At 37.1% G+C, this 19,928-nt stretch overlaps 1 protein-coding gene across 9 annotated transcripts in view; it reads left to right on the top strand.

The window, feature by feature from the left end:
* Window positions 1-653: 653 nt before the first annotated feature.
* ARB2A (ARB2 cotranscriptional regulator A) overlaps window positions 654-19,928 on the top strand; it is a 238,236-nt gene continuing 218,961 nt past the window's right edge. For 8 of the 9 annotated variants that reach the window (XM_081940967.1, XM_081940971.1, XM_081940973.1 and 5 more), the window contains exons 1-4: window positions 654-783; window positions 7,672-7,795; window positions 13,605-13,706; window positions 16,949-17,049. In XM_081940967.1, the coding sequence (XP_081797093.1) occupies window positions 7,690-7,795; window positions 13,605-13,706; window positions 16,949-17,049 (309 nt within the window). In that variant the 5' untranslated portion in view covers window positions 654-783; window positions 7,672-7,689. Of the gene's footprint in view, window positions 784-7,671; window positions 7,881-13,604; window positions 13,707-16,948; window positions 17,050-19,928 lie in introns of all 9 variants that reach the window. The other variant, XM_081940969.1, reaches the window with a different exon arrangement.

Below are 19,928 nucleotides of genomic sequence, written 5' to 3'. Positions count from 1 at the left end.
AAGAACCTCACCCAGCAGTCAAGATGTTAAACAGGAGTGGAGAAAGAACCTGTGGCACCACACAACGTGAAGTAATACTTCCGAACTCAGCGTTTTCATTCCTAGTTCCGGCAATCACTGAATCCGCTTGTCAGCTTCAGTTTACATTGTATTCAGATTTGCAAATGTTGACTTATCAATAAGTCACAGCTATGCAAACTATGGTTTGGTTTAGCTAAGTCTTATCGGATCTGGGCTGCAAAAATGCGGCTGACCGCCAGACGGCAAACCCAAAAACCCCAGGGCTTTCGTTGCCATTCCGCCGCCGCCTATAGCACCCGACCGTGTTTCTGCAATCCAGATCCCGCAGCCCAAGATTTCGGACGCCGCGTGAACTCAGCCAAGAAGAAAGTACTTCCGATTCCCCGATCGAACATCAGTTCTAGCTGCCAGTTACTGTTTTCTGGGATAACGAATGTGAAGATGGGGGTCTCATTCCGCACCTACAGAAAACACGCATAATCTTCGAGGCACCACTCAGCCCCCGTCCCTCCAGAGCAGGAGGCTCCGCGGGAAGATCCGTAGAAGGGAGGGAAACGCGAGCAAGAGCGCGGAAAGCGCGAACTCCTGGATGCCCCGGCTTGACTCCGTTCGCGTCACCGGAACCGGAACTGGGATTTGATATTTGGGGGGGAGGAGGAACGGAAGGGGCGGGATAAGCCAAAGCCAAACAGTAAAGAAGGAGAAGCGGCGGTGCGTCTCTCGGTAACAGTGTTTGCCCCGCCCCCTTTCCCGGAACTGCAGGTACGTGTAGCCGCTGTGCTTTGCTTTTTGCGTGAGCCGACGGCAGGCATGGCCCCTTTCCCCTCCGATCGGGCGACGACAGCCCTCCCGCCCCCCCTCCCCCTCAGGTGTGCGCGTTGAGAGTGAGGAGGGACGGGCAGTGCAGGAGAAGGAAAGCTTCCCTCCCTCCACTTCTGGTCTGCGCCCTTGGCCTTAAATGTGCCTGGGAAGCGGAGGGCTCGCCTACCGGCGCTAACGACGGGCACGGCTGTGGTTACCTGCCCAGGAGAGGAGGAGAAAGCCCCTGGGGCGGCCCCGTGTCCCTTTTTGAGGGTGGGTGTGGGTCGCCTGTCACGAACGGGAAGCACAAGCGGGCGTATCCCGGAGAACCGCAGGAATCCTCCCCACTTGGCGCGTTTTCCAGAGATGCTTTTTCTGGGTCTCTTGAGAGATCGAACCTGACTGACCTCTCAGGGACTTCCGAGGAGCATCCCAAAACTAGGCGCTTAAGAGACGACTCTGCTTGGAAAAGGAAAAGGAAAAAAAAGCTGCGTATCTGGATTGGGGGTGTCTGATCAATTTTGCTGTACTCAGTATGGGCCTGCGTTGTGTTTGAAGCCGAACTGGAGGTTTTAAAAGTGCCAGAAAGACAAGGATACGGATTTCCTGCAGAATAATAAATAACACCTTGAGATCAGTCACTAACAAGGTTCACCCACGTGGGGGCTTTTTAGTACTAGATCTCCCAAAGTTCCTCACTGGGAGGTCATATTCGCCAGCGTAAATTAATGGTGGTGTAATAAAGTATTCTGTTCCTAATTCAACTTGCAAAATAGTAATAAAAAGAAGGGTAATTATCTTCTGCACGAATATCAGTGCAGTTGCTATGGAAACCAGTTGTAATTCTGAAGGATTCTAACAGATCTGTTTACCATTGTTTACTTAATCTGATTGTTGGGATTCATTAAAAAAATGTAGTCTGATTGACTAACCCTGTTCTAAAAGTAGGTTGTGCAAACTGAGCTGTCCATGTTGCAAAAAAACCCCTATAGGTCTAAGTGGAATGTAGGTTTGGATACATCGATAACTACTGGATTATGCTTTCTTCCCCTCAATATCCCAGTAGAGAACAAAGAACATTCCATTCTATAATGTCACACAATCATTTTATCTAGTACATTTTTCTCCAGCCTGGCATCTTTCAAAGTTATTGAACTGTATAGGGGAAAGGAGCTGACATCGCGACCTGCGATCTTGGTGCTCCGAGATCGCAGTCGATATTTTTGCCACTGGATGGTCCATTTGGACCTAAACCGTCCCACAGAGACGGTGATTGAGAAGGGCACCTCCTGCTGATCTCAGGGACACTGCAAAGTCCCTGGAAGATCCAGGAATAGCCTTTTTTTTCCGGCGACAGAAACACAGCTAGTGAAGCTGCTGAAGTTGGGACAGCTCCGGAACGGGAAGAAAGCAGAAAGAGAAAGGGTGTCGAATTGGTGAGGAAATTTTATTATTAGAAAAAAGAGACTACCCACAAAAAATTAAGTTAAATTAAAATTGAAGATAGAAGACTGTAAACGGCGAAATTAATCTACATTAAACTTAGTGTGTTATCCTGTTTCTATTTTTTTTCATGGATGGAATTTTTGCAAAGGCTCCCTATTCTTTAAACTGAATTGATTAATTTTTTCTTCTTTTTTCACTTTTGCTTACATCTATGGTTAAAATTTTCCATCTTTTATAATGCTTGATTGGATTTTTTTTGATCTCCATTTAAGGGTTTTCTTCTTTCTTAAGCTTGGAATATAAAGAAGATAATAAGAAAGATTATAAAGAGGGTTGTAACAACAGGAGGAAAAGCAGTTACACTGCCACTTAGAGGCTGGAAGCTGGATTCATTGTTTTTTCTTCTTTCTCTTTGATCACTTGAGATACAAGGTTCTTTCAGTTTGTTTACTGAGAGTGATAGTAGGAAGAGCACAAGTTGTTTATACAGGTGCTTTTTGGGAGTTCTATCACTAGCTATTGGAGGGAAGACAACATTTTGACTTGAAAGATAATAAATGAACCTGTTTGAAGTTTATTAAAAAAGCCTTGAATCTATAGTGGCAGTGTCTGTAAAATTGGAACAATGGCGCAGCAGGAAAAAAACTAACATTGCAAATGATTATGTTTGAAGTTCAAAATCTATTAGTTTTGACAGAGAGAATTGAAAAGAGATTGGAGAATATGGAATACAAAACAGAAAAATTTGATGGAAAAACTGAGGATGTTTATCAAATGAAGAATGTGGAGGACAGAGTTCAAAAATGGAAGAAAAAAATGAGCAAAGAGATAATCTGTGGATACTGATAACACACTGAGCGTGGTTGGTAATAGTAAGAGCGGAATATGGAAAGAGGAGATAGATGGATTGGAACTCTACCCCAGACTTCAAAGCATAGAAGAAGAAAAGAGAGAAAAATTGATGGAGATGAGAGAAATCTTGACAGAAGCACCAGTGATAACCAAAGATAAGCTGATGGAAAGAGCAGATGCTGGGTTTCGAGCTTTTATGAGATACGAAAGGAACAACGTTGCAAAGAGAAGTTCATATAAGATTTATTAAGAAAGTAACTAGAATATTAATGCTACAAATGGCAAGAGATATAAGACTGCACTATTACTGGAAAGATACAGGTTGATGCAATGAAAATGTATAATAAAAACTAAGCTACATTTAGTTTACTAGTAGTATGTATAAAATGAAGTGACAATAGCTATAGTTAAATAATGATTAATAATGATAACAATACATATAGATATATTAGTTTGATAATATGAAATTGTATATAAACAATACATGGAGAATATGAGAGGAGGTTTTAAAGCTTTATCTAGAATATGTTATAAAGATGTATTGTGATTGGATGATTTTAGGAAGATTTAATAGAATGTTATCATATAATCCTATTATAGATTTTGAATATTATATATAAAAGGATGTAAAACAATTATAGTCAAATTAAGTTTGAGATATAATAATTGTGATATACATGAATATATGTGAATTCAAAATATGTGATTTGATATGAAAAGCAGGTGATGACCATGGAAGAGATGCATGGAAATACTGTAACCAACTGACACACTTTCTACAATTTGTAATGGAAGATGGCTTTTTTATTTTTATGTTTGTTTATCTTTGTTCAAAAATAAATAAAAATTGTTTAAAAAAATAAAAAAAAGTTATTGAACTGTATTCTTGTGAACCCAGATATTACTGGTGGTGATAACAGATCATAGATTCACATGTTATTAACCTAACAACTGCGGTGATTCATTTAACAGCTGTGTCAAGAAAGGTGGTAAAATGGGACAAAATTCACTTAATAACTGTCTTGCTCAGTAACAAAAAATTTGGGCTCATTTGGGGTTGTAAGTTGAGGACTACTCATATATGTGTTGTAACAAGAGGACACAACAATTAACAGCATAAAAAACAACAAAGCAAAATAAGGAAACAATGCTGGTGTATAAATGTTAATGCCTTTTCCCATGAGGCACTAGTAATATTAATCAGATATTGGAAAGAGGCTTTTATGGAGGTTTTTTATAGTATAGTAATAGTGTCAGGATGAATGTTTACATAACTATTCTGCAGTTTCATCTTTAGTGCCATCTCTTTCAAGAAGCACATCTGATGTTCTAACTGTTCCACGATCCCCAGAGAAAATAGAGAAAAGTCTGGGACACTGGTTCCCAGTGGTATAATGGAAAAGAAAAACTTTGAAAGGTGGAGTTCTTGGAGTCTTTCTATTTTCTTATAATGCACCAAAGTACAAGGTGTAATGGAAAGTAACCCTATATAGATCCACATATAAGTAGCAGGGGTGCATCTTTATGGATGTTTCAATTCCTTTGGAATTGAAAAACTTAAGGATAACACTCACTGTACATTAGGCAATTGTTAAAATGGTGGGTCACAGTATGTTCCTGCAAGGCAGTGTGTTACTTGCATATTTCTATAATTTCCAAAAGTAACACACTTCCCTATCTTATTCTTTGGTGATTGTCATGTTTATTACACTGTAAAATAATTTCTGTAAAATTAAATTCTGTAAAATTTCCAGAATTAGTACTTTTGGGTTTTTCTTTTTTTATTAGAACATTTTTAATAGGATTAATGTATCTGAAATGATATACATTAATACAGTGTTATGTGAAATTTGCTTATTCACACATACCTTTCGCTTGTACAACTTCATTAAAATTGGTCTGAATAGGCAATTAGAAGTTACCACATTAACATTCTCTAATATACTTTTTCATCTTTAATACATTGTGAAATGCATAAACACTTCCCCAGTATCTATTTATCACTTGGTATTGATGTTTAAATGGTGTATCAAAGTGTAAGCAATTGTCAGCTTCCTTTTTTAGAATACAGTCATTTTAAAAGCAATTCATTTTTTATCTGTCTCAAGTCAAAATATATTATTGTTTTATAAAGAGCTTTTGGAAGCCTGTGACTATAGATACCATCGTTGTTGGCTGTGATCTGACATATTATTTATATTGTTTAAATCCTGAAACCCTTAAACAGCTTCAAAACATTTTAATTCAAAATCTTATACACATTAAAACAACACTAATAAACTCTTATAATTTCATAAAAAACCAAGATATAAACATACATGGCTACTGTTAAAGTATCATAAGTACAAATAACAGTCTATGCATTTATAATTGAGATGAAACTTGTTGAAATTCAGTGTAACAGCTAAAAGAAAAGTACTATATAATGAAGTTAGTGTTCCAGATTTTTATTCTTATTACAATTGTTGAAATGCATATGTTTGCTACAAGAATCTTAATGTTTGGTAGTACATAACAATGTGAACATTTATTTTCACTTCTGAACTTAATTAAAACTTCACACAGGGCAAGATTAAAAATGAATATTTATTATCCCTACTGAAAATGTATTATCATAAAAGCTTGAACCCAGTATTGAAAAAAATAGTTTCTGGCCAAAAAAATGCCAAGTTTCTAGCAAAGATTTTGACTTTTCTGATGCTGACATGTTTGGAAATGCTTTTGAATTTATTCAATATTAAACCATACAATTTTATGCACCTTTTCATAGGTAGCCCCTTCAGTTACCACAACAATTGGGACCTAGATTGCTGTTACTAAAAAATGTGGCAATGTCACTTGACCACATTACTGAGCGATAGCAATCGTACCAGTCCCAGGTACCATCATAATGTCAGGGCCATGGGGTTATTAAGAGAGAAGAGCCAGGTATAATGGTCTTTGGGAATGAATTTGGGAATGCTCAGATAAGAGATAGGATAAAAGATAAGAATGCTCAGATAAGAGACAGCATAGCCCACAACTTCATAATGGCAGAGCAAGAGGCTTCCCTAATTTCTCATGCTGTAAAAGTGATGGTGGGCAGATTGTACTTTCAGACTTGCAAGATTCTATTAATGTAGCTTTAGAATAAAGTAGAATTAGCTTATCTCTTTGTGTTTCCTGCCTGGTTTACCTTGTGAGGTTGATAGTAGGCGTCCTAGGCTAGGAATGCAGGGTGGGGGCTGCTACAGGTGATGCTAAGTGCAGGTGAGGACTGTAGATGGATGCTACAGAGTGAAGCTGGTCCAGCAAGGATTGTAGTTGGGTGCTGAGGAGCTGGCAAGTTCTGTGGGTGGGTGGGTGGGTGGGTGGGTGCTGGTTCTCAAGGAGTATTGTAATCGAATTTGTTCTTTTTTAAAAACCTTTATCCTTCTTGTTGATAGTTTTCTATTACTATGAATGCATGTTGAATTTGAGGGAGGAAGAAGATATCTGTAATTTAGATGTACCAGGAAAAGATAGCTAACATTTGAGAATAAGCACTGCAGATCTGTGGATTTAAAAGTGATTGAGAATCAAGCCAGTTTAGTCTGATATATCAGGAAAAGCAACTACAGAGACAGGCAAATTACAATGATGAGTATTTTTTTTTGAAGTAGTAGGTTGTAGACTGTAAAAAATAATAAATTACATTGAAGTGAGAAATGTGGAGAGGTTGCAAAACTTGAAGCTGTTGTCATCCCAATCATAGCAGACCCTCAAACTCTAGATACTAGATTACAGATTAACAATGACTCCTGTGTTACTTTAGTATATTATTATAGTTGATTAAGAGGTTCTTTAAAAATGAATTATTTTTGAATTATGAATTAAGAGCCGTGGTGGCGCAGTGATTAGAATGCAGTACTGCAGGCCACTTCTACTGATTGCTGGCTGCCAGAAGTTTGGCAGTTTGAATCTCACCGGCTCAAGGTTGACTCAGCCTTCCATCCTTCTGAGGTCAGTAAAATGAGGACCCAGATTGTTGGGGGCAATAGGCTGACTGTAAACCTCTTAGAGAGGATAAAGCACTGCGTGTAAAGCACTGTGAAGCTGTATATAAGTCTAAGTGCTATTGCTATTATATGCTTAAGAAATGAAGATAGATGACCAAGGACAGAGAATTTTGGGAAACGGGATAAAAAAAATCATGTTGACTGTTACTGATTTTATTGAAAAAACTGCCAAAGCTTTGGTAAAGACGGAGAACAAAGGCAACTGAGTGTATTTGCAAAGCAAATTGGGAATGGAAAAGAAAGTGCCAAAACAATCCCTTAAATTAAGAATTATTGTTAGAGAGGATATCTAGAATTGTATGCCCATGAGATACGTTTTATGACAGATGTTGGAAATATTTTTTCCTGAGTTATTATTTGTTTATTTAGCAAGACTTCTAATCCATTCCATTCTAGCACCTTTTTTTCAGATACTATTGATTTAAAAAGAACTGTTCGATTTCTGTAATGATTTTTTCTAGTCAAGATATTTCAGAAAATAAATTTAGCATTCTAATTTATAATTTTTTTTCAGCTTATCACCTCAAGATTGATGCATGTTTTCATCATTGCCTTAAGCTTGCTGAGAGTTTGGATTAACATGGCGCAACTCCAACAAGGAGGTCCTGATGAAAAAGAGAAGACTACAGCATTAAAGGGTACAAATTAATTTGGAACTTCTCCTCCATAGGCACTCCGTAGACTGTGTTCTGATGAACTATAATTTTGTGGTTAGTAAAACAGGTGAGCAAGTGCAAATGATACAACCCACATTTCTTGGCTGCAATAAATCTCTTACATATATCCATATTCCAGAAATTTTTGTTCTTTGCTTCCAAAAAAGAGATATCAGCATGCAACAGGATTGCTGTTAGCTGTGATAGAGATGCCAGTTGGATCCCCTTGATGGCAAAAATCCTATTATGGAAAGAAAAATGCTACAACTTATGCATATTAGTCAACCCACAGAAGGAACAAAGTAGTGGGAAAAGCTTTAAAGATTATGTAATAATCTATTTGCAAAAGTTGATACTGAATTAATGTATTACAATAATTTCAAAATTATTTCAGTGGAAGGACATACAAAATTTCACCTTGGCAGCCTGGTTGAATTAGATTTCTCTTTCTTTCTCTTTGGGATGAATTGTTGCTTACTTGGTTCACTTTTAGATTTCTATCACTTTTAATCTGATACAGTTTGGGATTTTGAATCCTAATCCCTATTGAGCTGTCTTCAACATACCTGTTTTTCTTCCTCTGAACATGAAATGGGATACTATACTGTATTCCATTTTATATGCTGTTTTCAGTCTTCAGAAATAGAGTGCCATATAAACTGTCAATCAATGTATGATATCCCGAATTTTGTAGAAAACTGACAGAACACAAATGTAATCAATATGCTCCTTTGAGGCAGTATTCACATGATAGCTTCAGACATTTTCACTCTGTAGGAGGCAGGGCAATTGAATCTCCTCACTCTTATAATGCTGTCTTCTTCTGCACTTTCCCTCAATCAATTTAGGGGCAAGTTCTGCCTCGTGTATTATTGTTATTATTGCAGTGGATTTGCATGATTACTGCTTATCTTTGTTTGTTGAGTGTGTGTGTGTGTGTGTGTGTGTGTGTGTGTGAGAGAGAGAGAGAGGGAGAGAGGGAGGGAGAATGAATGTAGGTATGTATAAAATTGAAGTTAGGTGGTAAATATTTACATAGATTTGTTTGAAAACCCTTCCAAGAATAATTCAAATGTGCTTACTGGTTTACTCATTTAGGAAGACACATTTCTCATCTTCAAAATTACTGTGGGTGGCTTGCAAATTAAAAAGATAAGCATCACAATATAGGGCGGGGAGGGGGGGAATCATAGTTTTTGAAGGCGACTACTCCATAAGGTTGCAATGGCCATAGAAAAAAAATCTGTGAATCTTTTCCTTGCCAGTAGGTGTTAAGTTGGGATAAAATCAATCTGTAAACACATACTTAAAGAACATCCTAACTTTTTCCCATAAAAGAAAAGTAATGTATCTTAAAGCAGTTCAAATTTAAATTTAAAGCTCTTCTGAGATCATTTGGAAAATAACAAAAATACAAAAGTTGAAAGATATTTGCCTCAGCTTTTGCAAACCTAGCAGTTCAAAAGTATACAAATGCAATTAGATAAATGGGTACCACTTCGGTGGAAAGATAACAATGTTTCATGTGCCTTGGCATCTAGTCATGCTGGCCATATGACCATAGAAGTGTCTTTGGACAATGCTGACTTCCTCAGCTAAGAAACAGAGATGAGCACTGACTCCTAGAGTTGGATATGATTGGACAATCAACCTTTTCCTTTACTTTTAATGTTGAAGTAGCTTTTGTTGCTGCTGTTAGTCATAGATTCATGGATTCTTCAGGTCAGAAAGGATCTTGGAAGTATTTTACCGTGTTTCCCTGAAAATAAGACAGAGTCTTATTTTCTTTTGCCCCACGAAATATGGCCTTGGGCTTATTATAGGGAGATGCTTATTATGCTTATTGTTTTGGGGTTGCCGAGCAGCTGCTCCCTTGCGAACTGGCTCCCAAAGAGCCGGGCATAGCCTCGGGGACAAAGCAGCCATGAGGTGACCATGCTTACGAGCAGCCACCTGGCAAACCCCCTCTCCAGCCGGGCAGAGTGCCATTCACTGACCTAGGGGGTATCCCTAAAGCGCCAAGGCACGTGGCGTTCTGCCCGCTCCCCAGCTCCTGTGGCTTGGCACATTCGGGATACCCCATAGGTCAGTACATGGAGCTCTGCCTGGCTGGAGAGGGGGGCTGTGCGAGCGCCTGTTCCGCTCCTGCTCTGCTCCGAGAATAACTTCTTCTCCAGCTTCCAAACTCCAAAACTCGGCTGCCGAGTCTTCCAGCAGCGGCTGCTCTAGGAGTGTGCTCTATGGTTGTGGGCCGGCTGCCGGACAGAGAGTCTTCTGTACAGAGAGGCTGCTCGTCAGCGTGGTCACCTCTTGGCTGCTTCGCTCCTGAGGCTGTGCTCGGCTCTTTGGGAGCCAGTTCGCAAGGGAACAGCCACCCGGCAACTCCTCCCTCCAGCCAGGCAGAACGCCACTCCCCAACCTAGCGGTATCCCGAAGGCACCAAGCAATGAGCACCTTTCTCCCCCGGCTCCCGCGGCTTGGTGCCTTTGGGATACCCCTAGGTTGGTGAGCGGTGCTCTGCCTGGCCGGGGGGTTGTCCAGGGGGCTTATTTTCGGGGGTGGGCTTATATTTTTGCCCTCGCAAAAAATGTGGCAAGGCGCTAGTTTCAGGACAGGTTGTATTTTCGGGAAAACATGGTAGTCTGGCCTTCTGCCAAAATAGGACTCCTCAAACATCCTATCAAATCATTGTTCAATCTTTGTTTGAAAATCTCCAGTAATGCGCACCAACATCTTCAGGTGGCTGGTTATTATGTTGCTTTACCACTCTCACAATCAACAAATTCCTTAGCTGTCTCTAAAACTACCACCAGTTGTTTTTTCTACATTAAAAATAAACCCAACCTCTCTTCTCTGTGATAGCATTTCAAGAATTGGAAAACTATTATCATATTTTCCCTTACCTTTCTTTGCTATCAGTTATTTTAACCCTTCTTCATAGAATTTATCTTCCAAGATCCTCACTTTCAAGAGCACACTTCATTTGCCCTTCACTGTTGAGTCAGCCCAAGACTGCACTGGCTCCTTGGCAGGTACTGCACAGTGCTAACTCATCCTTAATCTGTTGAAATCCTCCTAACAAGTACTACTGAGAATCCAGGTGCTGTCTGTTCTATACTTGCGCATTTTTAAAAATATAGTTGAGTGCAAAACTTCACATTCTCACAATTGGATAGGATTTTGTTGAATAGGATACAATATTCAAGTCTATCAAGACCTTTTTGATCCCTGAGTGTGATGTGATCTCTGCAGATTTGCTGAGTATCCCTCCTATTTCTTCATCTAAGTCATAAAAATGTTGAAGAGCGGTGGGCCCAAGATGAAACCTTTCCATGTACACATAAATCCATTAAGGAGCATGTATTATGCATGGTTGTTTAACCAACTGTGAATCCATCTGGTAGTAGGACCACTATTCAATTTTATTAAGAGGCTGTGGCCTAATCCTATCTCAAACCTTACTGAAGTTTTGAAGCTAAGTGTATTATATTCATAATAGTTTCTTAATTTATTAATCTCATTACATTCATCCAAAGAGATTATTTATTTTTCACATTTCTGAACAGCCCAGAGTTCTTTGATAGGTCCTGCAACGTATCTTCCCAGCATCCCCAGTTGAGATGGGCTAATGTAACTCACAACCTTTGAATTGGACCCAGAAGCAAACAATACAGCTCATAGAGTAGAAGTGTTATAGGATCCCTTCTTAGGGTGCCTAAAATTGCCTGTGTGGCCACCTTTTGTACCAGTTGTAAAAAAAGGTACTTTCCAAGGTTAGATCCATGTAAAGTGCATTGCATTTCCAAACGGGAAATGACTAGGGTATGATTGACCAATGAGAGCCTCCATATCCAGAAAAGGACATTCAGCTGAAGTCTGTTTTTCCCATCCAGGCCACTATAACCTCCAGGCACCATGAAAGAATGTCCACTGCATCACTTACTTCACTTGGGATGGAGATATATAACTGGCTATCATTAGCATACTGATGATACTTCATCCCATAGTGATGGGTGATTTCACATAGATATTAAAACGGAGTGGAGAACACAGAACTCTGGGGCACCCCACAAAGCTGGGGCCAAGAACTGGATCTCCCTATTAACATTGATTGGGGCCAACCTCAGAGGAAGGAGGTGAACCAGCACATAACTGTGCCACCCACACCCAACTCCCCAAGTCAGCCCATGGTTGATGGTAATGAAAGAAGAGCATGGATGGATGCACTACTTCCACCTGCTCCTGTCAGAGATTAACCATGAGTGTGACCATTGTTTCAGTCCCATATCTGGGCCTGAAACCTGACTGATAAAGGTCCAGATAATCTATTTCTTACAGGATCTTCTAGAGTAGCAATGTCAACATCTTCTCCACCACCTTTCCCAAAAATTGGAGGTGGGAGAGTAGACAAAAATTATCCACAATGGTAGGATTCAGCAACAGCTTCTTGAGAGGGGGCACAACAAAAGGAGAAGGAAAACTTTGTCTAACAAGGATGAATTCACCAACACCTGGACATATCCACAAGACGCCTCCTGGCTGGCCTTAACCAGGCAGGGGTAGTATGGATCTAATGTTTAAATTCTGGAGGACCCTGTTCACTTCCTCAGATCCAACTGAGTAAATCTGCTCCCTGGGCATCTTGACAGTACTTGCATTATGCTTCATGTCTGACTGGAAATGAATCAAAGTGATTTTTTCCTCCAGAGGCATGGAAAATTCCTCCACATGGCCCTGCAGATGGGCCTCTGGGCTCTTTTTCCTGAGAACTGTCCAGGTAACCCTAAACAGGGCCACTGGGTGGCATTCTGTGGATGCAATAACAGCAGAGAAGTATTATGATTTGTTGAACATGACCTATTGTTAACCAAACCAAGCTGGCTTTTAATAAATATGCTGTTGTTTTCTAGTACTTGCAATATTTTCTTGACACCCCCCCCCCCCAAATATTGATGTCAACCTGATTGGTCTCTGATTTTCTGGGTCCTCTCTTTTCTCTTTTTAAAAGATTGCAATAATGTTAGTTTTCATCCAGTTCTATGTTGTTTCTGCTGTACTCCAGAGTTTTCAACGATTACTGCCAGTGATTTTAAGATTACTTCAGGCACATTCTTTAGCACTCCGTGATCCAGTACATCCGGCTCCAGTAACTTGAATGTATTCAAAGCTCCTAGATGTTCTCTGTTCCTTGCCTGTTTTGACCTGCATTTCCCTTGTCTCCCCATCTCCAATGCTTTATCTTCTGGCAGATTGGGCCAGTTTTTCCTTTTGCAAAAATACAGATGCAAAAGATAATCTTAGTGTGTTGTCATTTATTTGAAGAATAAACTCTTGCTGGTCATGAGATTTGATAGAAATGAAACTAAATCAGGTCTCTGTAAAACTAATCATACCTGTACTACCGTAGTATATTTTTGGAAATTCCAGCATTTGTAAATATACCAAATTAAGTTTTTAAAGTTAGAAGGGCAGTTCTTCTAAAGTAACTCAGTAGCCTCAAAAAATTGAATGTGGGTTGAAAAAGAAAATTGGGACATTTGAATTGGCAGCTTCAAAATATTTTTTAGTGTTGGTAGCAAGAAGAAAAGCATAACTTGATGGAACTCTGTAGGAACAATATATTGTCAATATTTTTATAGTTTTATTAAACTTAAATGTTTTATAAATATGGGAAGTTGCTGAATATGTTTATGGTAAAATAGCAAGTCTTTCAAAGTCACTATTTTTATTAAAAGTAATAACTTTGAGGTCTACAGAAAGACTATCTTCTTCCCCACCTTTCCCCCCCCAGACTTGTTGTCTAGAATAGACTTGGATGAACTGATGAAAAAAGATGAACCACCTCTTGAGTTTCCTGATACTCTTGAAGGATTTGAATACACCTTTAATGAAAGTAAGTAATAGTTTCAGAAAAAAATTACTTAGAAATAAATATTTTTCCATACTTTATTTTTATAGCTTGGTACTGATTATTCTTTTACAGATGAATGAAATAATTAGTACGAGCAATACTGTGAAATAAATTTTCACTAGTTAGAAAAGTACATTCTTGCTATACATGAATGAAAAAGAATTGTAAACATACTGTACATTGGGGAGAAATCTGAATCTTTTTCCTTGAAATAACATTGTGAACTATACCTTAACAACTGATCCTAAAGATAATGTAGACTTTAGTTTAACAAGATACTAAAAATAAAAATATTAGCTTCTTTTCACATGTCACCTTTTCCAAATTTATGGAGGATTTGTTAAAAATATAATAATATATATAGTACTTTGAATTGTCAATTACAATTAAATTGTCTGTCTATGTCAGGGGTGTCCAAACTTGGGAACTTTAAGACTTGTGGACTTCAACTCCCAGAATTCCCCAGCCAGCATGGCTGGCTGGGGAATTCTAGGAGTTGAAGTCCACAAGTCTTAAAGTTCCCAAGTTTGGACACCCCTGGTCTATGTGATCTAAAAATCCTATTAATGAAAGTCAGGGAGCCAAGTGAAGAAATAGAACTAACATTACATATAAAGAAGTGCAAACTAAGGACAGCAGATATAAAAGCAACCCTTAGAATTGACAACAATGATTATGTATTAGTACATAGTCTCTGGCTTTTAGATTTGGCTATTAATCATAAAGAAACCAGAAGAAAAGTGATAGTTGCAGACCAGTACTTGGTAGGGTAGCAATAAAGGCTTTGGAAAAAAGTACATATGTTGTGATTTGCTTCACCTACAAAGATCGCAATCATGCAGTCAATGTTTTTCCCTGTGATTCTATGGGGAAGCAAAAGATGAACTTTCAAGAAGTAGGATAGAAAGAGTATTGACATTTTTGAAAGCTGATATTGGAAAAAGTATCTGAAAATTCCATAGATAATCAAGAAAATAAACAAATGGATCATAAGAAAGATCACTCTGGACTTTGTATATTCGGTACTCATGGTGCAAAGACCTGGCTGTCTTGAGAAGTCTATAACTTTGGGAAAAGTGGAAGAAAAGAAGGAGAGGGTGATCATCAACAAGGTGGATGGACTCAATTAGATCAGAAAATGGTGCATTGTTTGAAGACCTGAAGGGCCGGATTGGTGACAGATGATCCTGAAGAATTTCTATTTCTAAGAATTTCAAAATTTCATCCTGAAGAATTTCATTAACAATGACTTTATGACGCATACGCAATTAAAAATATAACACTTAGCTTTTCAGTCTCATTGGAGAGTATTACAAAAAATCTTGCTTGTTAAGTTTTTAATTCTTTGAAACAAACAGTTCAACCATTTCAAACAGTATTCTGCCTCATTCTAGGACTTCTCATTTAATAATGCATATTAGCTTGCTCAAAGCTAGTAACACATAAATGTTAATGAACGATGTTGGAAGGTTAAAAGTTCAACCATCCGTATGTTTGAAAGACATTGCTATCTTTTAAATAATTCTTTATTGTACGTCATCCAATTGGGGCATTTTTAATATCATCACTCATGGTTTTGTGATTTGGAGGGAATTTTATTGTGATAAAAAAAAATCTAGTAGATGATGACTTGATGAAAATTAAGAACACTTCAGAATATACTGCAATCCAAAACAGTGCTCTGATTTCCTTAGGGAGAAATAACTTAAGTATCCTGCTTTAAAAATAAATACAAAAATTGAGCAGGGGTTTAAAAAAATAGATGTGCTAGAAGAAACAATGGTTGGCATTAAGGAAGGGATATTGGAACTGGATGCAAAGTTGGAGTGGACCATTTAATTTGCAGTTAGTAAATACATTGAAATTGATAATGAATAAAAAGGCTACTGTAAGAAAGAATACTTTTGCTTGATTAATATATTAAGAGGCAGCAATCCGAAGACAGCATAAAGTACACACTTCATACTAGAAATGATCTTCTCAAACAAAAGTTCTTATTATCTACTTGTTTTAGGCAAAAATATTGAACTGTATACAACTCATTAAAATTTCTATGAATGTAAATTTTGCTCTTATATCTATTTATATTCATCAATAATTATCATACAAAATAAATCCATACTGTACGAAAAATCATCACTTCTTTTGTGCGTGAGAGAGGTTGCTGGTGATCACCTAAACTAGTCATTGCAGTTTTCTTGGCAAGATTTTTGGAAATTTTTTCTGTTGCTTTCCTAAGGCTGGGAGAGAATGACTAACCCAAGGACACCCAACTAGTTTTGTGTCTAAGGCAGGAATAGAACTTTAGACTTCCAGTTTCTAGCTGGAACTGGTACCTTAAGTTCTGTACCAAACTGACTCTTAGTTATTAATCGCACAAAAATGTTTGTCAGTATTTTAATGATCCCTTATTTTAAGATTTCTCGAATTTGGTTCCACATTTGAATGAAGGATATAAATTAACTGTGATGTTTTTGTTTAGGTGTTTTGCATGTGTTTTGTTACCTTAAGCAGATATGAGAGAAAAATAGTAACAAATCTACATTTACTAATTATTAAAAAAATAGTATTAAGAGCATTGGCATGTCATTAGTGATCCACAGTGTTTGAAATGACTATTAATTCATTAATGAATTAATTTGAAAAATTAGAATGAATTCCTTAATTATCAAGTTTCATACATGGGTAAAATTTTATCAGTGCTACAGAATTATTACAATATTTCCCCATTAAATTATTTTATTTATTGCACTTATTTATTTATCATTCCCATCAGAGTGATAATAGTTTAATACCATACCAAAAAACCCATAAAATCCAGTAAAACCTTTTTAAAACTCCAATGATTCTGAGTAAAATATCACCTAAAATGGCAGTCCAATAGCACAATTATATTTCAAATTATACAATGCCAAATATAAAGGGAATGAAGATAGAATCTATTTTTAGTGATTTTATCTATTATGCACTCATAAATAAGTTCATAAGTGTTGTATAAACATTGACTGGTCCAACGTCACCTAACTAGCTTTCATGGCTAAAGTGCGACTTCAACTCAATCTCATGCTTTCTAGCCTAATGCCTTAATCACACTGAATCTCTTATGGAACTTAAGCTAACTACTTAAAATGGATATGTTTGTTTCATGATGTATTATGTCTTTATAGTGAATTATCATCTTGAAAGTTGTGTTTTAAATTTAATACTACTGTTTTTCTTTATAGAAGGGCAGTTAAGGCATATAAAAACTGGAGAGCCATTTGTTTTTAACTACCGAGAAGATTTACATAGATGGAACCAAAAACGCTATGAAGCTCTTGGAGAGGTATAGATTATTTACAAATGATACAATAATGTATACAGTGTGCCTGTTTCATATTTGGCTAAATAAGGAAAAAAAACCTTACTGTTGTAAGGATAGCGTAGTACTGATTAGCCTTAAGAGCAAGAAATATTTTTTTAGGTATTGCTCATAGGAATAAATTTACCTATATTGCTTTAAGGGTGAACTAACCCTTAAAGGTGAGGTGTAAATGTATATGTCTAACTATAAGAAAAAATATATCATGTTCTCTGTATTGTTTAAAAACTTGCAGTTATTGTGTCACAAATATTGTGTATTTTTTTGTTGCAAATTCAGGTATGAATAGGAGCAGGCAATTCCATCTTTGCTTGTTGCATAGTTTTTTAACCCATTTATGGATTTTGAACTCGTTAACTTTTATTCAATATCAAACAAATGTCAAATTATTGTTAGATAATGTTTTAGATTCTATTTTCATTTTGTTTTCTCATGTTAGTATTGATAAATTTTGGGTAACTTGCAGTTTACTTTGTCATTTGTATATTTCATTTATAAAAATCTGATTTTTAGTAAGATATTAACTTTATTTAAACCAGCACTTATCCCAGATAATGTATTGACCTTGGTGACATTAACTTATGGTTTTAAAAGATCTTAAAATTTCTATATTGAACTTTAAGCTTTTTCATTACTGTGATCATCAGGTTTTGTCTTGTGTAACTTTCTGTCATTAAGTGATATGGTCATAAAATGCAACATCACATGACTGCCGCATAGCAACAGAAATTCTGGAATTGCTGTAGCTAAGCAATTCATTGCTGAATGTTAAGCAAAGTTGTCACACAGTCACCATTTTGCAATCTCCTGCCAACGTTCCGAACTCTGCTTGTAGGAAGCTAACCAAGAAGATTTCAAATAACTGCAGGATTCTGCAACATTGGAATTGGAAACCAGTTACCAGAGTTATGATCATGTGGGAATACTGTGACAGCCTCTATTAGAGACCTAATTGAGTGTCCCTCATTCAACACCATTGTAAGTTCATCTGGTTGTTGAATGAGCGACTATTTAGTGAGGACCATCTGTAATGGATAATGCAAGAGAGTCTATCAATTCTAACATAGCCAGCCAGTTGTTAGTCTCTTATTCGTTGTTTAGAGGAGTGGCAGACTGAGCAATGATAATATGCATTGATGTTAAAATTAAATCTGATACTGAATATAATTAATAAAAATTTCAAAGGTTATGTTACCTTTTCTTTTGTTTTTGTGTTGAAAGTATGTGAGAAATAAAGAACGTATGATGACATCAGTTTAGTATGGCAGAAAGATCATCTGTAAATATGTCCATGTGGTCAGTCAAGTAGGCTTCTTGAAGGAGCTATGTCAGGTCTGCAAGATGGAACACCATTGACCTTTCAGTCAGCAGGCTCAGAAAGTAGTCATGGGAGAAATAAGAAGCCGCCTTCAGGCAGCAAGTTCCAAAATGTGTACAAACTTCCCCTCAAATCAAATCACACAGCCCTATTTTTCATTGGAGTAAAGTTTTCAAATAAAGCTGAAAATGTACCTTGTTTGAACATTAATATGGAGGCTATAAATATCAATGAAAAAAGTTGGCTCTTGTCCTGCTGTTGATACAACTGAAACATAACAGGATACGTTATCTCGTCGTAGCTTCCATAAAATTCTGATATTCGAGATGCTGAGAAATATTAAATTGAATCTTAACTATATTTGGGGAGGGAGGAAATAAAGGATGGATGAACATACTCCATCAATTAAAGCATAAAAGTGATTTAAAAATGTAACAGAAGCATTAATTTTTGAAAATGTAGTGTTTTTCTCCTAGTATTAGGAAAAGTGCCAAGAATGAACAGATGGAGTTATCTTTTCCAGGAGAATGGACAGGATCCCTTTTATTTAAAGTACTTAATACTTTACTTTTTAAAAGATTCTTGTTTTTGACCAATTTGTTATTTATAGCAAATCTCTCACCTCAGGTACTGAACTTCCCATGGCATTGGCTGTGACTTGTTTACATCCTAGCAATATGGTAGGCTGCAAATGAGTTAAAAGGTTTTCAAACTACAGGTTTCAAACTACGTTATAGATTATTCAGCATAATTTAGTAGCATGCTAAAAAATTAACAATTTAAATAAGGCACTCTTGCTGTAGCAGCAGCAGCTGAAGCCTCCATAGCTTTAGGAGTGCCTGGGAGCAGAGGCATCTGGCTGCAGATGGTACAGAACTAGTTGGGGGAATGAAAAATAAGAAGGGGGAGAAAAGTATTTGAATTAGGCTATTCTGAGCTCTTGCACAGTTCTTCCATTATTTGACGTTATGTCCTGTTTTAAAGTTGAAAACAACATAAAGCTAAAAGTACAGAAAATAAAATCCAGCTGGCAGTTGTAATCCAAACAGCGAATATCTTAAGAGTTGCTCCTATCAGAGGAAGTATTGAGTATGTTATAGATCAGTCTCAGAATTAAATGCTTGTTGATCATATTTATTTTACCCACAGTTTTGATGCCAATCAAAGATAAAACATGAAATTTATTAGTGAAGTAAGATTTCTTGGAATTTTTATATTGGAATAACTGCTATTTTGGTGCAGAGTGGCAGAGAAAATCTAGAAATGAATAAATAAAGGGCTGGAACACAACCTAACTCTCCAAAATCCCTACTGAAATTATTGCTGAGAACCAATTATATTTAATCTGATTTCTTTTTACTTTACAAACAAATCTGGTAGGAGTCCAAACTCATGTTAGCAAAATAAAAATAGGAATGAACATTTCTCATTGTCTTAGAAAACATATCATTTGCATATAACAGAATCTTATACTTTGCTCCTTTTAATATTTTCAGGAGTCCTAACATAAGCAAAAATTTTGAAT

Source organism: Natrix helvetica (assembly GCF_964273705.1).
Source record: "Natrix helvetica genome assembly, chromosome: 2".
Classification (NCBI taxonomy): Eukaryota; Metazoa; Chordata; class Lepidosauria; order Squamata; family Natricidae; genus Natrix; species Natrix helvetica.
The sequence above is the reverse complement of the archived record's forward strand: the minus strand, read 5'-3'. Positions and strand labels throughout refer to the sequence as shown.